The 20,560-nt window shown below is 46.8% G+C and overlaps 1 protein-coding gene across 1 annotated transcript in view; it reads right to left on the reverse strand.

The window, feature by feature from the left end:
* HCN3 (hyperpolarization activated cyclic nucleotide gated potassium channel 3) overlaps positions 1 to 8,496 on the reverse strand; it is a 38,082-nt gene extending 29,586 nt beyond the window's left edge. The window contains exon 1 of the mRNA XM_066608918.1: positions 8,211 to 8,496. Within this exon, the coding sequence (XP_066465015.1) occupies positions 8,211 to 8,413 (203 nt within the window). The 5' untranslated portion in view covers positions 8,414 to 8,496. The remainder of the gene's footprint in view (positions 1 to 8,210) is intronic.
* Between the last annotated feature and the right edge of the window lie 12,064 nt (positions 8,497 to 20,560).

Here is a 20,560-nt window from a genome sequence, read left to right on the forward strand (position 1 = left end):
GCGTAAATTCGCGGCAAAAATCCGCTGCGTGGCCCCCTGCTATTAGGTTCTATTGAACCTAATAGCACAATGCTCACGATGCGTAATTCCACCGCGGAATTACGCACCGCGATTTCTCCCGTCCTCACCCGCAGCATACTCTATTTGCTGCGGGTGAGGACGGGCTGTACGCGCTGACGGCTTCCATTGCAGTCAATGGAAGCCGTCCGTTCACGCTGTCTCCCGCTGTAACCAGCGGGAGATAGCGTGAAAAAACGCTTCCCCACCTACCGCCGCAGCGTCATTTGACGCGGCCGGCGCGTCACGTGACACTGCCGGCCGCGTCACGTGACGCGGTGGGCGTGTCACACGACGCGACGGCGGTGGGCGGGGAAGCGGCTTCACGCTATCTCCCGCAGGTAAGTATAGGGGCTCTGGGGGGCGCCGTGACGGGCTTCACTGCGTAATATTACGCGGCGGAGCCCGTCACGCTCGTGGGAAGGAGGCCTTAGGATGCATGTAGTAGAGCTGTGTGTGTGATGTGTGGGGATCATAATAGATGTACCATGTAGCACAGGAGTATATATATATATATATATATATATTGGGGGCGTTCGGAACCCGGTCACCTTGTGTGCCCCCGTTCACTGGTCCCAACACCTCCTAACAATCTGGTCAGATGGTCCTCTCTACTGGTGGTCAGGAGGGGGCGTTCTGAGCCGGGTCACTTTGTGTGCCCTCTCACATTCACTGGTCCCAACACCTCCTAACATCGTGGTCATACTGGTGGTCTTTCGGGGGGTCCTGAGGCTGGTCACCTTGTGTGCCCCCATCCACTGGTCCCAACACCATCTAACAGTCTGGTCAGACACTCCTCTCTACTGGTGGTCTGTAAGTGGTGTCCTGAGCCCAGTCACCTTGAGTGCCCCATCCATTGGTCCCAACACCTTCTAACAGTCTAGTCAGACAGTCCCCTCAACTGGGGGTCTGTAGGGGGCAGCCTGAGCCAGGTCGCCTTGTGTGTCCTCACACATTCACTGGTCACAACACCCCCTCAGTCCGGTCAGATAGTGCTCTCTTCTGGTGGTCTGTAGGGGGCGTCCTGAGCCCGGTCACCTTGTGTGCCCTCACACATCCACTGGTCCCAACACCTCCTAACATTCTGGTCAGACGCTCCTCTGTACTGATGGTCTGTAGGGGAGGTCGGTATTATTGTATCTTGACGCCACAGGAAGCTAGGGGCTGACCTGGGTTTGCAGGAGTTAAGGCCCCCTGTCAAGCCCTAGCTTCCACTGGTCCCAACATCTCCTAACAGTCTGGTCAGACGCTCCTCTCTACTGGTGGTCTTCAGGGGTGGTTCTGAGCCCGGTCACGTTGTCTGCCCTCACACATCCACTGGTCCCAAACACCTCCTAACAGTCTGGTCAGACGCTCCTCTCTACAGGTGGTCTATAGGGTACGTCTTGAGCCCGGTCACCTTGTGTGCCCGCATCCACTGGTCCCAACACCTCCTAACAGTCTGGTCAGAATGGCCGGTGGGGAACAATTCATCGATACGACCATCCAGCTTCTCACATCCCAATAATGCGCCCCTCTCAGACTCTGGTAACGGGTGAAATCTCTTCTCTGCGTCGTAGAGGCGTCTAGTGGTCAACAATCTCTACAAAAGCGGAAGAAGAGGTCACTACACACAAGGAGCCTCCGAGAGCCTTTTATAGGCCAAGGGGGAACCACTTTAAGGGTCTCAGGTGACAAGACCGTTCATCTAATCACCACAACTCCCATCATTACAGATCTGCCTGGGATGGAACTGCAGGACGGGGTATACATCAGAACAACACCTTCTTCTGGGGCGGGGGGCCTTCTGACAAGGTGTATGTATCAGGCCAGAGAGGGCAGCTCAGTATCCTATATATCCCCGGCTGGGGCTATATAGGATACTGTACCTATATATTATATTATACCTATATATATTATCTGTACCTCTCCTGGGGCAGGGGCGCTTCTAACAAGGTGTATGAATATATCATGCTACTTTCATACCAAGCAGTAATGGTATAAGATAAGCCTGGCACCCGCATGTCACCTACTACCAGCTGTGGCACGGGGCATCACAGTGCATTGAATGACACTGAATGGTATGTGAGGCTGACATTGTGGACATCAGCAAGCTGACATGAAACAGTCAGTAATCACACAATGTACATATTTACCACCTGTGGGGCTGTCCATGTGGGGGATGTGATCTGCGTCCTGCACAGTGGTAACAGCGCTCAGATGAGATCACACTTCTCCCGGCAGCGGCCTACCTACGGGGAGATGCCGAAGAAGCATGGATCAGGTTTCTCCAAGGGCCGCTAAAGCCTCAGTGCTACACGTAACATAATTAACCAGTTCATTAACTAAACATGCACAAAATGCAACAGATTATGAAATGAAGGTACAAGCCAAACAGTCCTGTCATCACAGGAAATCTTCGCCCTGTGTGGAGACCGTCTTAAAGTATTAGGCACTATGTGGCGGCACGGCGACTCAGTGGTTATCATACACCGCTGCAGATATCGGTTTAACCCCTTGAGTGGCGGGTTTCCTACCACCCTGTCGTGCCCACCAGGGCAGGTTTTTTAAAATGGTCTAATCATTGAATTTCAACTAATTTTGCAGTTGCGTCTCAAGAGCCATAACTTTTTCATTTTTCCATTGACATGGCCATATGAGGGCTTGTTTTTTGCGGAACAAGTTGTGATTTTTTAAACAGGGGGGAGGAAAAAAAGAAATGGGGAAAAAAGAAAAAAAGGGGCCATGTCATTAAGCCGATGGTCTCTATGGCAACCTATAAACAAAGCAGGAGACTTAGAAGCAGGAGATTGCCGGCATATCGGCAATATCTTCTGCTGGTTTTTCAAAGCCCTTGCTTTGTTCTCTGTGGGACAGTGCAGGCAGAGCACAATGTCACAGCTTGTGGCATTATGCTCTGCAGCTCCCATAGTGATACATAGCAGTGGAGCTCATCCCGGAAAGGGCTTAAATCTGACTAAGGCAACTTTCACTCGAGCAAAAAAAATCACGCTAGATTTGTGCGTTGCGATGCGCACTCTTTTGAATGCGGTCATATACATGAGATATTTTTTCTCATATTGCATCATGGTGCGGGAAATAAAATCCCGGCATGTCCTGTCATTGGGTGTTACCTCGAAACGCATCGACCATTGTTGTCAATGGATCCAAAAAACAGATCGCACAGCGTGCAATGTAAGGATCGCTACTTTGCCTGAAGTCATATGAGACGTTCTTAAAGAAAAGCGCCTGACATCCGCGGGTACATCGCACATTGGCAAGCGCAATATAAGGAGTAGTTTCACGACCAAATAGTATGCTCGCCCGTGTGCAGGAAGACAAAGGATAATGTTTATATGTTCTTCCGATGTTAGGTGGATATAATGGGCTGGTGATCATACAGTCCTGCAGAACATGTATGTGCTAGAGGAATAATCACTGCTTGATAAGGATTAACATCTATGTGTACAAATATTAAAAATTATACGTGTGTAGTTCACATGACATATGTATGTCCCAGAATCATATGATAACAGCTGAGGTATGTAGATCACATGATGTCTGTGTGTCTCGAGTCATGTGAGATAAGTATGTAGATCACATGATGCCTGTGTGTCTTGGGTCATGTGTGATAAGTATGTAGATCACATGATGCCTGTGTGTCTTGGGTCATGTGTGATAAGTATGTAGATGACATGATGCCTGTGTGTCTCGGGTCATGTGTAATAAGTATGTAGATCACATGATGCCTGTGTGTCTCGAGTCATGTGAGATAAGTATGTAGATCACATGATGCCTGTATGTATCAGATAATGTGTGATAAGTATGTAGATCACATGATGCCTGGGTGTCTTGGGTCATGTGTGATAAGTATGTAGATCACATGATGCCTGGGTAATGTCAAGTCATGTGTGATAAGTATGTAGATCACATGATGCCTGGGTGTCTCAGGTTATGTGTGATAAGCATGTAGATCAAATGATTCCTGTGTGTCTCGAGTCATGTGAGATAAGCATGTAGATCACATGATGCCTGGCTGTTTTGGGTCATGTGTGATAAGTATATAGGTAACATGATGCCTGTGTGTCTCAGCTCATGTGTGATAAGTAAGCAGATCACATGATGCCTGGGTATCTCGAGCCATGTGTGATAAGTATGTAGATCACATGATGCTTGAGTGTCTCAAGTCATGTGAAATAAGTATGTAGATCACATGATGCCTGGGTGTCTTGGGTCATGTGTGATAAGTATGTAGATCACATGATTGCTGTATGTCTCGAGTCATGTGAGATAAGTATGTAGATCAAATGATGCCTGGGTGTCTCGGGTCATGTGAGATAAGTATGTAGATCACATGATGCCTGTATGTATCAGATAATGTGTGATAAGTATGTAGATCACATGATGCCTGGGTGTCTTGGGTCATGTGTGATAAGTATGTAGATCACATGATGCCTGGGTATTGTCAAGTCATGTGTGATAAGTATGTAGATCACATGATGCCTGGGTGTCTCAGGTTATGTGTGATAAGCATGTAGATCAAATGATTCCTGTGTGTCTCGAGTCATGTGAGATAAGCATGTAGATCACATGATGCCTGGCTGTTTTGGGTCATGTGTGAGAAGTATATAGGTAACATGATGCCTGTGTGTCTCAGCTCATGTGTGATAAGTAAGCAGATCACATGATGCCTGGGTATCTCGAGCCATGTGTGATAAGTATGTAGATCACATGATGCTTGAGTGTCTCAAGTCATGTGAAATAAGTATGTAGATCACATGATGCCTGGGTGTCTTGGGTCATGTGTGATAAGTATGTAGATCACATGATTGCTGTATGTCTCGAGTCATGTGAGATAAGTATGTAGATCAAATGATGCCTGGGTGTCTCGGGTCATGTGTGATAAGTATGTAGATCACATGATTCCTTTATGTCTCGGGTCATGTGTGATAAGTAAGCAGATCACATGATGCCTGTGTGTCTCGAATCATGTGTGATAAGTATGTAGATCACAGACAAATAGAGATGGAGCAGCACGCCAGGAATTCTTAAAAGACAAATAACACCATAAGGTGCCTTGTTTATTATATCTCTATAAAAGCAAAAGCGACATTTTGGCCCTGAAGTGAGCCTTTGTTAAGCATGTGTGTCTCAGAGCATGTGTGATAAGTATATGGATCATATGATGCCTGTGTGTCTCGAGTGATGTAAGATAAGAATATAGATCACATGATGCCTGTGTGTCTCTGATAATGTGTGATGAGTATGTAGATCACATGATTACTGGGTGTCTCGAGTCATGCGTGATAAGTATGTAGATCACATGATGCCTGTGTGTCTCGGGTCATGTGTGATAAGTATGTAGATAACATGATGCCTGTATGTCTCTGATAATGTGTGATAAGTATGTAGATCACATGATGCCTGTGTGTCTCGAGTCATGTGTGATAAGTATGTAGATAACATGATGCCTGTATGTCTCTGATAATGTGTGATAAGTATGTAGATCACATGATGCCTGTGTGTCTCGGGTCATGTGTGATAAGTATGTAGATAACATGATGCCTGTATGTCTCTGATAATGTGTGATAAGTATGTAGATCACATGATGCCTGTGTGTCTCGAGTCATGTGTGATAAGTATGTAGATCACATGATGCCTGTGTGTCTCGGGTCATGTGTGATAAGTATGTAGATAACATGATGCCTGTATGTCTCTGATAATGTGTGATAAGTATGTAGATCACATGATGCCTGTGTGTCTCGAGTCATGTGTGATAAGTATGTAGATCACATGATGCCTGTGTGTCTCGGGTCATGTGTGATAAGTATGTAGATAACATGATGCCTGTATGTCTCTGATAATGTGTGATAAGTATGTAAATCACATGATGCCTGTGTGTCTCGAGTCATGTGTGATGAGTATGTAGATCACAAACAAATAGAGATGGAGCAGCACGCCAGGAGTTGTTCAAAGACAAATAACACCATAAGGTACGTTGCTTATTATATCCCCATAAAAGCAAAAGTGACGTTTCGGCTCTGAAGTGAGCCTTTCTTAAGCCTGTGTGTCTCAGAGCATGTGTGATAAGTATGTAGATCACATGATGCCTGTGTGTCTCAGAGCATGTGTGATAAGTATGTAGATCACATGATGCCTGTGTGTCTCAGGTCATGTGTGATAAGTATGTAGATCACATGATGCCTGTGTGTCTCAGGTCATGTGTGATAAGTATGTAGATCACATGATGCCTGTGTGTTCCAGGTCATGTGTGATAACTATGTAGATCACATGATGCCTGTGTGTCTCAGGTCATGTTCGATAAGTATAAGTAACATGATGCCTGTGTGTCTCAAGTCACGTGTGATAAGTATGTAGATCACATGATGCCTGTGTGTCTCAGGTCATGTGTGATAAGTATGTAGATCAAATGATGCCTGTGTGTCTGAGGTCATGTGTGATAAGTATGTAGTTAACATGATTCATGTGTGTCTCGAGTCACGTGTGATAAGTATGTAAGTAACATGATACCTGTGATAAGTATTTGGAGATGTCATTCTGAGAGAGCTTTTCACAGGGTAATATCTGAGCAGCGGGTCAGGACCAAATCAGGAGTGGACGTTTGAGGGCAAGGCCAACAGAAAGAAGGTGAAAAAGGGTATATTCACATGTGGTGGTCAAGTCACTTTTTTTCAAAGCATGACTGCTGTGAACAGCACAGGTAAGCAAGTGACGTGGCATAAAAATAGGGTGAGTTGGTCTGGCTGTGTATGTAGATCATGTGATGCCTGTGCGTCCCTGGAATCATGTGATAAGTATGAAGATCATATGAGGTGTGTGTCTCAGATCATGTGTAATTAGTTTATTGATCACATTATGCCTATGCGTCCCTGGGATCATGTATGATAAGTATGTAGATCACATGATGCCTGTGTGTCTCAGATCATGTGTAACTAGTGTGTAGATCACATGATGTCTGTGTGTCCGTAGGATCACTGGAGTAACTATAGGGGATGCAGGGGATGTGGTTGCACCCAGGCCCAGAAGCCTTAGGGGGCCCATAAGGCCTCTCTTCTCCATATAGGGAACCCAGTACTATGAGTAAAGCATTATAGTTGGGGGCCCTGTTACAGGTTTTGCATTGGGGCCCAGGAGCTTCAAGTTACGCCTCTGCGTTAAGGGGTTAAGAGAAGTTGGGGGCCCCAAGATAAACTTTTGCACAAGGGCCCATGAGCTTTTAGCTATGCCCCTGCCTGGGATCATGTGTGATTGTCATGTATATCGATTGATGACTGTGTTTCTTAGTTCATGTGTAATCAGTATATAGATCACATGATGCCTGTGTGTCCCTGGGTAATGTGGGATAAGCATATAGATCACCTGATTTTTGTGTTTCTCAGGATAATGTGATAAGTATGTAGATCACATGATGCCTATGTGTCTCAGATCAGGTGTAATTAGTATATAGATCACATGATGCCTGTGTGTCCCTGGAATCATGTGTGATAAGCATGTAGATCACATGATTCTTGTGTGTCTTAGATCATGTGTAAATAGTATGTAGGTTACACATGATGCCTGTGTGTCATAGGAACATGTGTGAAAAGTATGTAGATAACATGATGCCTGTGTGTCTCGGGTCATATGTGATAAGTATGTAGATAACATGATGCCTGTGTGTCTCGGGTCATATGTGATAAGTATGTAGGTAACATGATGCCTGTGTGTCTCAGCTCATGTGTGATGAGTATGCAGATCACATGATGCCTGTGTTTCTCAGGTCATGTGTGATAAGTATGAAGATCACATGATCCCTATGTGTCTCAGATCATGTGTAATTAGTATGTAGATTACTCATGATGCCTATGTGTCATAGAAACATGTGTGATAAGTATATAGATCACATGATTCCTGTGTGTCTCAGGTCATGTGTGATAAGTATGTAGATAACATGATACCTGTGTGTCTCTGCATCATGTGATATTGTCTGTATGTTATGGATCGTGTGCTCAATCCCAGGACATGCTGACTCATGCAGTGAGGCTCCAGTCACACTACGTAGCTGACTCTTAGTCCCGGGCACACAGTACAGTCTCTACAGTAAAAGAACGTCAGTCAGGTTGCTCCTCCTGTCATGAGCTGCATATAATGTGAGGTCCCCACCAAATACTAACCTGAAATCACTGTATGGGTGGATGATCCAGAATCCGGCAGATTTAACCCGCTGCTGCTCAATCTCCACCGCCTTATGACTGCCAAACATGCGCAGAGAGAACTTGTTAACGGCTGGCTGCAGAAGGGCCCCAAACTGCCGTTGCATGAAGGTGCTGGGGTCCTCCGCTTCAATCTGCTCTTGAGCCTCCGATTTGGGGAGCATGGCGCTAACTCTGGGTGCTGAGGACTCACTTAGGCCGGAGCCAGGAGACTGACCAAGGGTTGGAGTCTGATTTAGTCCAGATGGTGTCCGGCTCAATCCAGTGACTGATGGTTGGTTTGGACAACAAGCAGAAGCCTGGCTGGGAGCAGGAGGTTGACCGGACCCAGGAGGGTGGATGGGCCCTGCGGCAGGAGCTTGGTTTAGAGTTGGGACTGAGGTTTGGTTGGACCCTGACACAGGAGATTGGCTTTGGGTGGGGATACATGTTTGATTGGGTTCAATAGTGAAAGTCTTCGTAGGCTGCTGACCTACCGGTGCTGGCGGTTGAGTGGAAGCTGAAGGCTGCGAGGGAGTGGAAGTGGGGACCGCAGGTTGGTTAGGTTGACATGTACCGGTGGTAAGAGGCTGGCTGGGTTCAGTTAAAGGCAGGATGGGTGCATGGTTGGAAGGCTGGACTGGTCCTGAGGTTACAGGCTGATTGCATTTTACTGCAGGTGTCTGGTGTGCTCCCAGAGATGGTTTGTTGGTGCCTGTACTATAACTCGTAGGCCTAGAGGTCCCAGTCTGTCTAACTACCTGCAATGATGCTGCCCCGGATAGCTGAATTGGTCCTGCGGCTGGAGGCTGTAAGCCGGGTACAGGGCATGAAGGCAGAGAGGTACCTTGTGCATGAGATTCTGTGGGTCCTAAGACTGAAGGCTGCATGGAGCTGGCTGCCGAAGAAGGGTCTGAAGCAGGACTGTGACCAGGTCCGGAAACCAAAGATTGGACAGCATTTGGGTTAAAAGGTGTAGGTCCTGTAACAGTTGATGGCAAAAAAGTAGCAGCTGTCACTGGACCTGGAGCAGTATAAACAGAAACAGGAAATGGCACCGGACTTGGGGCAGGGGAGGGTGCAAGACCTGGGTCAAGGGAGGGTGTAGGACCATGAGCAGAACCTAGAGAGGGTGCAAGACCATGGACAGGACCCAGGGAGGGTGCAGGACCATGGACAGGACCCAGGGAGTGTGCAGGACTATGGACAGGACCTGGCAAGGGTACAGGACCATGGACAGGACCCAGGGAGGGTGCAGGACCAGGGGTGGGTGCAAGACCTGGGGCAGGGTAGGGCGCAGGACCAGGGGTGGAGGATGGTACAGGACCACGGACAGGGGTGGGTGCAAGACCTGGGGCAGGAGCGGGTGCAGGACCAGTGGTGGGGGAGGGCGCAGAACCTGCATCAGAAAACAGTTGCAGAGTTTCTGGGGTAGGTTTGTGGGATGCAAGGACATTAGAGGTGAGAGATTTGGTGGGTACCCTGGATTGCTGAGTAGATCTCTGAATAGGAGTTAGATTTGGTCCTAATGCAGAAGTTTGGCCGTGTCCATATGGAGGGATGATGCTGGCAGATGGAACCCTCTGATACTGTCCAGCAGCAGGTGGTTTGGGGCTGAGTTCAATTGTAGGACTGTGGTGACCATCGCCAGAACTGTGGATCTTCTGGTTGGCTCCAGGACCAGCAGTTACCGTAGGATATGAACCAGATCCCGAACTCTGCGCACCTGTTAGTGTGGAGGCCTCCTTTCTCGCCATGCTCGCCTCTCCATCCACCATCATACGGCTGGCTGGGGAGTATTGCCCATTATGAGGCTCCATGCTGCTCAGTAAGATGCTCCTTGCCAGGTCCCCATATTCCGATCAATGGGAGAGCTCTGGCCTGTCTTCCCTCACAGCCTGGCTCTGCCCTCCGCCCTGAAGGGCACCAAATAAGCTCATTATCTCCTTGACATCCTGCACGGAGCGGAGGGAAGCCGAGCACACACCCAGGTGAGGAGACGGGAGGGAGATGGATACTAGGTAAGTAACAGAATGAGGTCTCAGGAAAGGAAGGAGGGAGGGTGAAGGGAGGGAGTGATGACAGCGAGAAAGGGAGGAGAATGGGATAACGGAGGCTGGGATGCTACCAGACACACAGGAGGATGACGAGCAGGGACACAGCAGATGACAATGATCACACAGGGTGGGGGGAAATAAAGGAGAACCTACAGAATAGACAGGAGAAGTGCACAGTGCGAGGACCACAACGGGGACCTCTGAGCACAGGAAGAGTCCACTATGGATGAGCTACATCACACCAATCGCCCTGCCTCTCCTGGACCATTTTCTGGAGCAACACGCAAAGACATAGGTGGAGGTGTGCAAACAGCAGCAGGCACTGCATGACAGCACCATCAGGTGGCCAAACAAAGGAACAACAGAACCATCTACTTAGTGATATAAATACCTAGGGATATAATAATAAATACCCATGTCCATTGGTATCTGGAGGATATAATAATAAATATCTGTGCAGAGTTACAGTATATCAGCAGGTATAATGATAAACACCTATATAAAGTAATATCAGCGGGTATAATAATAATAAAACACCCCAAAATTCAGTGATTTCAGCAGTTATAACAATTATTAAGCACCTGTGTCCAGTGATATCAGCGGGTATAATAATAAATAACACCTATCCAGTGATATCAGTGGATATGATAATAATAAAACACCCGTATCCAGTGATAATAATAAAACACCCGTGTCCGGTGATATTAGCGGGTGTAATAATAAATAATTATCTGTGTCCAGGGATTTCAGCAGGCATAATAATAATAATCTGTCTACAGGCATATCAACAGGTATTATAATAATAATATCAATAATAATAAATATGTGTCTAGGGATATCAGCAGATATAATAATAGTAAATAACCCGTGTCCAGCGATATCAGCAGGTATAGTAATAATAATAAATCACTGGTCAACAAATTTTTACAAAAGTCATGTTACTGAAATATGATTAGTAATTTCTTATCAATTTTTATGTGCGCAACACTAATATGACATTAGTGTTATACTCATTGGAATTCAGTAGCTGCTTTAAATTATCGTACGCCTCTTTCATATGGATAGCATGCGCTACTGGAATAGATGGAAGACGGTTTGCATTGTGCAAAAGCACAGCCTTAACACTCCCTTTCGAAGATTCTACAAATAGTCTCTATTCTTGTGGGTCATGAGTGATTTCTAAGGCATCCATGAGGCCCTCAATATCGGAACAGAATACTAGATTGCCTTCCTTTCTGGAGAAAGGCTCAAACTGCTGGTGCCGCTTTCGATATGAAGCAACTGTGACATCTTCTTCTAGACATTGTTGGAATCTTGAACCTAGCAATTCTGCCTTGCTCTTGGATAACTCCAAATCACAAACCAGGTCATTTATTTCTTTGTGTATTATTCTGTGTGGGGTTGAAGATGCACCACAGTGAAAATCTGGATCACTGCATACTCACGGACCAGGAGAAGAACAGGTCGGTTCACCCTCGTCCTCATCAGCTGAATCAAGAGAATATTCTGCTGGAGGTTCTGGAATAGGTTCATCACAGGCCCTGTAAGCACATGGCTGCTGTCTGGCTCAAATGGTTGAGGACGTTAGAGTGGCTGTGACTTTAGGAGGCAGCTATCCTTGAATTTTGGATAAGAAGAGGAGGAAGACCTGAGAAGACTCAGACCTCAAGGTTGGATTTCAGAAAGGCAGACTTTAATGAACTCAGTAAGAGGATAGGAAGAATCCAATGGCTGGAAGCAGCGGAGGTAATTGCTGAACCACTCGCCAAAATCTTTGAATATTCCTGGTGAACAGGAGAAGTCCCAGAAGATTGAAAAAGGGCAAATGTTGTCCCTATCTTCAAAAAAGGGGAGAAGGTGGATCTAGGAAACTACAGGCCTGTGAGCCTGACTTCTATACCGGGAAGATCTTTGAACAAATGATTAAACAGCATGAATGCAAGTATTTGGATAATGAGGGCTTGGTCAGACAAGCGGATATTCACACGTTTTTCCGCATGGAAAACGCACTGCATGCAGAAAAAAATCCATGTGACCACGTCCATTGCCACCCATATGGCCGCCTGCAGACGGCTGGGTCGGATCCCGCTGCGAGAATTCTAGCAGCGGAATGCGGACCTGTGTCCCTGCACAGCCCTGCGGCTCACCTGCTCCCGGCATCTTCTCTGTGCACTATGGGCTGGCTGCCGCCCAGCCGGCGCATGCGCAGAGCAGAGCCAGACCATCACCAGTGACATTTCTGTGCGGGCCTCTGCGAGACCCGCACATATATAGAGCATGCCGCAATTTGTTTTCCGTGTGTGTTTTCACGCGGACAAATTGCGGCCATCTGCATAGGATTGCATTATCTAATGCAATCCTATGGCAGCGGGCACGGGCGGAAATTCTGCGGGAAATCTAGCCGCGGAATTTCTGCCCTTGTGCAGGGGACCTATGTTCTATCTTTTGTAGGTGCAGATTTTTTGCCGTGCACACAGTGCATTTTTTTTTCTGTGCGGAAAAACGCACAAATATCCGCTCGTCTGACCGCTCGTCAGCAGATATAATAGTAATAGTAAATAACCTGTATCCAGTGATATCAGCAGGTATAATAATAATATTAATAAATAACCTGTGTCCAGGAATATCAGCAGGTATAAAAATTAATAATAAATATCTGTGTCCAGGGATATCAGTAGGTATAATAATAAATAACCTGTGTCCAGGGATATCAGCAGGTATAAAAATAATAATAAATAACCTGTGTCCAGGGATTTCAGCAGGTATAATAATAATAATAATAAATAACATGTGTCCAGGGATATCAGCAGGTATAATAATAATAATAATAATAATAAATAACATGTGTCCAGGGATATCAGCAGGTATAATAATAATAGTAAATAACCTGAGTCCAGTGATATCAGCAGGTATAATAATAATAATAGTAAATAACCTGTGTCCAAAGATACCAACATGTATAATAATAATAATAAATAACTTGTGCCCAGTGATATCAGCAGGTATAATAATAATAAATAGCCTGTGTCCATGGATATCAGCAGGTATAATAATAGTAAATAATCTGTCTCCAGTGATATCATCAGGTATAATAGTAATAGTAAATAACCTGTGTCCAGGGATATACAGAGTATCCCAAAAGTTATGGTAAGGTTTCAAATGATTTTGCTGACACACAAACCACACGTCCAATGAGAGACAAAGCTTTCACGTTTTCTGGAGTGCGTATCCATGGTCATGAGAGTACGCAAGATGGCAACAGTTCTAGGAAAAATGCGAGTGTTTTGCAGCTAGAAAAATGTTAATCTGTGACTTGTGTCCGACGTGATGATTGTTGTGTATTTAATAAAAAACCACCACAAGAAAATACAATTCATCGTTGGGACAGAGAGCTGAGAGATAAGGGAAGCCTATTGGACAAACTGTATCTATGAAGAACCATGAGAAGAGTAGCCTGGACCGCACATCCACATATTATACTAGGGCTTTCAGGCACATTCTAAACATCAACATGAGGTTCTTACCCTGTTTCCCTGAAAATAAGACATACCCTGAAAATAAGACATAGCATGATTTTCCAGAATTTTTGAGGATGCAAAATGCTTTTTCAGGCTTTTTGAGGATGCTTGAAATATAAGCCCTACTCCAAAATTAAGCCCTGCTAACAGTTAATTAAAAAAGTCAATTTAAATAGTGTCCAGGCAGCTGTACATGTAAAAAAGTTAAACCTTTTTGAACAAAAATTAATATAAGACACTGTCTTATTTTCGGGGAAACACGGTAGTTACATTTTGATCAAATTGTATAATTGTAGTAGTCACGTAGTCACGGCGACGTCTCTTAGTGGTCCCTACAGTACTGGGCACACGCTGAGAAGCATTACATCAATGTATCATATGTGGCTGTACGCTCCACGCTTTTCTTTGTATGGTTCTATATGAAAGCTCTATATCTTTTCTCTGGTACCAGCACTCCAACTCATTTGGCCCAGTTTTTAATTAGCTGGATACTGCATAAAGGTGATTTGCCTACTTGGATCTCAGTCCAATCCTGTAGCCTGATCACATGATGCAGAACTGCACAGCGGCCTGGGTTATTGCAGTGTCCATGGGGCACCTGACCCAGAGCCATGGGGGCTGAGCCTGGCAGTAATTGTGTTGTCGGGCAACTGGGTTGCTCCTCCCACAGCTGCTGTATTGCGGGGGCAGGAGTCGCTGTACCATGATGCGCCCAGTAGTGTAGGGACCACTAAGAAATGTCGCTGTGACGTGGATAGTGGACTTACACCATTTGATCAAAATATAACTAAGAACCCCATGCTCATGCTTAAAATATGCTGAAAACCACAGGTTCATGTATTATATGTAGACATGCGGTGCATGTTTTTCTCTGTTGCGTTCCTGAAGACCATCCGTTAGTGACGAGTTGGCTGAAGACTTTCCAAGAAGTTACATCCACAGTCCAAACAAATCAGTGTGTAAATGTACTCAACAATTAGGCATTCAGAAAGCTCAGAAAAAACTTCTTCCTGGTTAGAAACTTCGGTTGTGACATGACTCCGCCCCAATGACAATCACAAAAGATATGATTCTGCTGAGTGTATGCTACATGAAACTGACAATGGCGAGATGTTTTTCAATTGTGTATTGGTCAATGATGAGCCCACTTTTCAGTACACATCCAATCTGACAACCTTATAATACGGGCTGACTAACATCCCCATAAGTTAGTTGAACATGAGTGAAATACATCTAAGATTAATGTGCATTGTGCTCTTGCCAGAGATCTGCTGATTGGTCCATTTTTCTTTGTGGAAGGTGCTGTGATGTCCCCAAATTGCCACGACATGTTGGAACAGTTTACCCCAGTTTGAGGAGAATGTGATCTTTCAGCAAGATGTTGCTCCTCTGTATTATACCAGGATTATTACAGAATATCCTGAGGAGACATTTTCCTGGCACTAGATTGATGGATGGACAGAAGCAATGGCCCAGATGTTCTCTGGTGGACCTGACACCTCTGCATTGGTATTGGAGAACAGAAGTGATGGTGTCCATGCTCTCTGGACCAGACACCTCTGCATTGGTAGGGGAGGTTGGAAGTGATGGCGTCTACGCTCTCTGGATCAGACACCTCTGCATTGGTATGGGAGGTTGGAAGTGATGGCGTCTGCGCTCTCTGGATCAGACACCTCTGCATTGGTAGGGGAGGTTGGAAGTGATGGCGTCTACGCTCTCTGGATCAGACACCTCTGCATTGGTATGGGAGAATGGAAGTGATGGCGTCCATGATCTCTAGTCCTGAAACTTCTGCATTGTTGTGGGAGGATGGAAATAATGGTGTCCACGCTTTCTGGACTTGACACCTGTGCATTAGTATGGGAGGATGGAAGTGATGGTATCCGCGCTCTTTGGTCCAGACACCTCTGCATTAGTATGGATGGACGAAAGTGATGTTATCCGCGCTCTATGGACCTGACACATGTGCATTCGAATGGGAGGATGGAAGTGATGGCATCCGTGCTCTCTGAACCTTACTCCTCTGCATTGGAATGGGAGGATGGAATTGATGGCGTCCGCGCTCTCTGGACATGAAACATCTGCATTGGTATGGGAAGATGCAAGTGATGGCATCCACGCTCTCTGGACCTTACACCTCTGCATTGGTATGAGAGGATGGAAGTGATGGCATCCACGCTTTCTGGTGCTGACATCTCTGCATTAGTATGGGAGGATGGAAGTGATGGGGTCCTCGCTCTCTGGCAGAGACTTTTGCATTGGTATGGGAGGATGGAAGTGATGGCATCCACGCTTTCTGGTGCTGACACGTCTGCATTGGTATGGGAGGATGAAAGTGATGGCGTCCACGCTCTCTGGTCCATACACTTTTGCATTGGTATGGCAGGATGGAACTGATGGTGTCCACACTCTTTGACCCTAACACTTATGCGTTGGTATGGGAGGATGGAAATGATGGTGTCCATGCTCTCTGTACTAGTCACCCCTGCATTGGAATGGGAGGATGGAAGTGATGGGGTCCTCGCTCTCTGGACATGACACATCTGCATTGGTATGAGAGGATGGAAGTGATGGCATCCACGGTTTCTGGTCCTGACACCTCTGCATTGGTATGGGAGGATGGAAGTGAGTTATCCGCTCTCTCTGAACCTGACACCTCTGCATTCAGATGGGAGGATGGAAGTGATAGCATCCACGCTCTTTGGACCTGACATCTCTGCATTGGTATGGGAGGATGACAGTGATGGTGTTTGCACTCTATGATGTACTGGACACCCCTGTATTGGTATGGGAGGATGGAAGTTATGGTGTCAACTCTCTCTGGACCTGACACCTCTGCATTGGTATGGGAGGATGGAAGTGATGGCATCTGCGCTCTCTGGACCTGACACCTCTGCATTGGAATGGGAGGATGGAAGTGATGGCATCTGCGCTCTCTGGACCTGACACCTCTGCATTGGAATGGGAGGATGGAAGTGATGGAATCCATGCTCTCTGGATCTGACACCTCTGCATTGGAATGGGAGGATGGAAGTGATGGCGTCTGCGCTCTCTGGATCAGACACCTCTGCATTGGTATGGGAGAATGGAAGTGATGGCGTCCACGATCTCTAGTCCTGAAACTTCTGCATTGTTGTGGAAGGATGGAAGTAATGGTGTCCATGCTTTCTGGACTTGACACCTGTGCATTAGTATGGGAGGATGGAAGTGATGGTATCCGCACTCTTTGGTCCAGACACCTCTGCATTAGTATGGATGGACGAAAGTGATGTTATCCGCGCTCTATGGACCTGACACCTGTGCATTCGAATGGGAGGATGGAAGTGATGCCATCCGTGCTCTCTGAACCTTACTCCTCTGCATTGGAATGGGAGGATGGAATTGATGGCGTCCGCGCTCTCTGGACATGAAACATCTGCATTGGTATGGGAAGATGCAAGTGATGGCATCCACGCTCTCTGGACCTTACACCTCCGCATTGGTATGGGAGGATGGAAGTGATGGCGTCCATGCTCTCTGTACCTGAAACCTCTGCATTGGTATGAGAGGATGGAAGTGATGGCATCCACGCTTTCTGGTGCTGACATCTCTGCATTAGTATGGGAGGATGGAAGTGATGGGGTCCTCGCTCTCTGGCAGAGACTTTTGCATTGGTATGGGAGGATGGAAGTGATGGCATCCACGCTTTCTGGTGCTGACACGTCTGCATTGGTATGGGAGGATGGCGTCCACGCTCTCTGGTCCATACACTTTTGCATTGGTATGGCAGGATGGAACTGATGGTGTCCACACTCTTTGAACCTAACACTTATGCGTTGGTATGGGAGGATGGAAATTATGGCGTCCGTGCTCTCTGTACTAGTCACCCCTGCATTGGAATGGGAGGATGGAAGTGATGGGGTCCTCGCTCTCTGGACATGACACATCTGCATTGGTATGAGAGGATGGAAGTGATGGCATCCACGGTTTCTGGTCCTGACACCTCTGCATTGGTATGGGAGGATGGAAGTGATGTTATCCGCTCTCTCTGAACCTGACACCTCTGCATTCAGATGGGAGGATGGAAGTGATAGCGTCCACGCTCTTTGGACCTGACATCTCTGCATTGGTATGGGAGGATGACAGTGATGGTGTTTGCACTCTATGATGTACCGGACACCCCTGTATTGGTATGGGAGGATGGAAGTTATGGTGTCAACTCTTTCTGGACCTGACACCTCTGCATGGGTTTGGAAGGATGGAAGTGATGGAGTCCTCGCTCTCTGGACCTGACACCTCTGCATTGGTATGGGAGGATGGAAGTGATGGCGTCTATGCTCTCTGGACCAGACACCTCTGCATTGGTAGGGGAGGTTGGAAGTGATGGCATCCACGATCTCTAGTCCTGAAACTTCTGCATTGTTGTGGGAGGATGGAAGTAATGGTGTCCATGCTTTCTGGACTTGACACCTGTGCATTAGTATGGGAGGATGGAAGTGATGGTATCCGCGCTCTTTGGTCCAGACACCTCTGCATTAGTATGGATGGACGAAAGTGATGTTATCCGCACTCTATGGACCTGACACCTGTGCATTTGAATGGGAGGATGGAAGTGATGGCGTCCGTGCTCTCTGAACCTTACTCCTCTGCATTGGAATGGGAGGATGGAATTGATGGCGTCCACGCTCTCTGGACATGAAACATCTGCATTGATATGAGAGGATGGAAGTGATGGCGTCCATGCTCTCTGTACCTGAAACCTCTGCATTAGTATGGGAGGATGGAAGTGATGGGGTCCTCGCTCTCTGGCAGAGACTTTTGCATTGGTATGGGAGGATGGAAGTGATGGCATCCACGCTTTCTGGTGCTGACACGTCTGCATTGGTATGGGAGGATGAAAGTGATGGCGTCCACGCTCTCTGGTCCATACACTTTTGCATTGGTATGGCAGGATGGAACTGATGGTTTCCACACTCTTTGAACCTAACACTTATGCGTTGGTATGGGAGGATGGAAATGATGGTGTCCGTGCTCTCTGTACTAGTCACCCCTGCATTGGAATGGGAGGATGGAAGTGATGGGGTCCTCGCTCTCTGGACATGACACATCTGCATTGGTATGAGAGGATGGAAGTGATGGCATCCACGGTTTCTGGTCCTGACACCTCTGCATTGGTATGGGAGGATGGAAGTGAGTTATCCGCTCTCTCTGAACCTGACACCTCTGCATTCAGATGGGAGGATGGAAGTGATAGCATCCACGCTCTTTGGACCTGACATCTCTGCATTGGTATGGAAGGATAACAGTGATGGTGTTTGCACTCTATGATGTACTGGACACCCCTGTATTGGTATGGGAGGATGGAAGTTATGGTGTCAACTCTCTCTGGACCTGACACCTCTGCATGGGTTTGGATGGATGGAAGTGATGGAGTCCTCGCTCTCTGGACCTGACACCTCTGCATTGGAATGGGAGGATGGAAGTGATGTTATCCACGCTCTCTGGACCTGACACCTCTGGATTTTGTATTTCCAGGGTTGAAGCAAAATTTCTATCATGTTCATATTCAAATAATTTTACACATGAAACAGCAAATCACGGAAGCCATTCAATTCGTAATTCCGGATGTTCTTGGTCAATTGTGGCAGGAAGTGCAACACAGCTTAGATATTTGCAGAACTACCAGTGGAGCCATAAAGAATTTCCATTAACTTGTGGAAAAATGTATTGACATTGTTCTTTAACCCCTTCAGGATTGCTGAACACATATAAATGTCCTGCAATCATGAAGTGTGAATGGAGAAAAGTCCAGATATACGAGATTCAGTGACTCCCCCTAGTTGACTCTTTCACTTCTATCAAATGTGTCAGAGTGAATATGCCCTCATCTGTGAAGAGAATGGGGTGCCAATGGCAGAGCTGCCAATTCTGGTGTTCACTAGTGAATGCTTAGTGCTGGGCTGTAAGCAGAAGTCCCACTACAGGTTATCGGGAACTGAGGACACCCTCATGCAGTCTGTTTATAACAATTTGGTCAATAGCCAATGGAGGACATTTTGTAGGGCTCTGACAGCTCCTCCTGCTCCTGAAGTTGAAGGATATTTCTTAGGGCTCTGGTAGCTCCACCTGTTCCTCCGGTCCTGATCCTGGAGGGCATTCTGTGGGGCCCTAGTAGCTCCTCCTGTTCCTCGGTCCTGATGCTGGAGGGCATTCTGTGGGGCCCTAGTAGCTCCTCCTGTTCCTCGGTCCTGATGCTGGAGGGCATTCTGTGGGGCCCTAGTAGCTCCTCCTGTTCCTCGGTCCTGATGCTGGAGGGCATTCTGTGGGGCTCTGGTAGGTCCTCCTGTTCCTGATGCTTGAGGGTATTCTGCAGGGCTCTAAATGTTCCTCCGTTTATGATGCTGGAGGACATTTGGTTGGGCTGTGGCAGCACTCCTTCTGTTGCTCTGGTCATGATGCTGGGGAGTATAGTGTAGGGTTTTGGCAGTTCCTTCTGTTCCTCAATTTCTGATGCTGGAGAGTATTTTGTAGGGCTCAGGTGGCTACTCTTGTTCCTCCAGTCCCGATGCTGGAGGGTATTTTATGGAGCTAGTACCACCCCAGGGTGGGAGTCAATAGAACCCCAGGGTATAATACCAAGGTACTGGTGTGTCAGGAAGACCACAGGAAGTGGTAATCAGGTATTGGAGTATCATCAATGCTCCGGGATGTGATAGAGAAAATGGACATCAGGAGGACTGCAGAATTTGATACTGAGGTATTGGGGTGTCAGGAGGAA

This window comes from Eleutherodactylus coqui, chromosome 6, assembly GCF_035609145.1.
Source record: "Eleutherodactylus coqui strain aEleCoq1 chromosome 6, aEleCoq1.hap1, whole genome shotgun sequence".
Taxonomy (NCBI): Eukaryota; Metazoa; Chordata; class Amphibia; order Anura; family Eleutherodactylidae; genus Eleutherodactylus; species Eleutherodactylus coqui.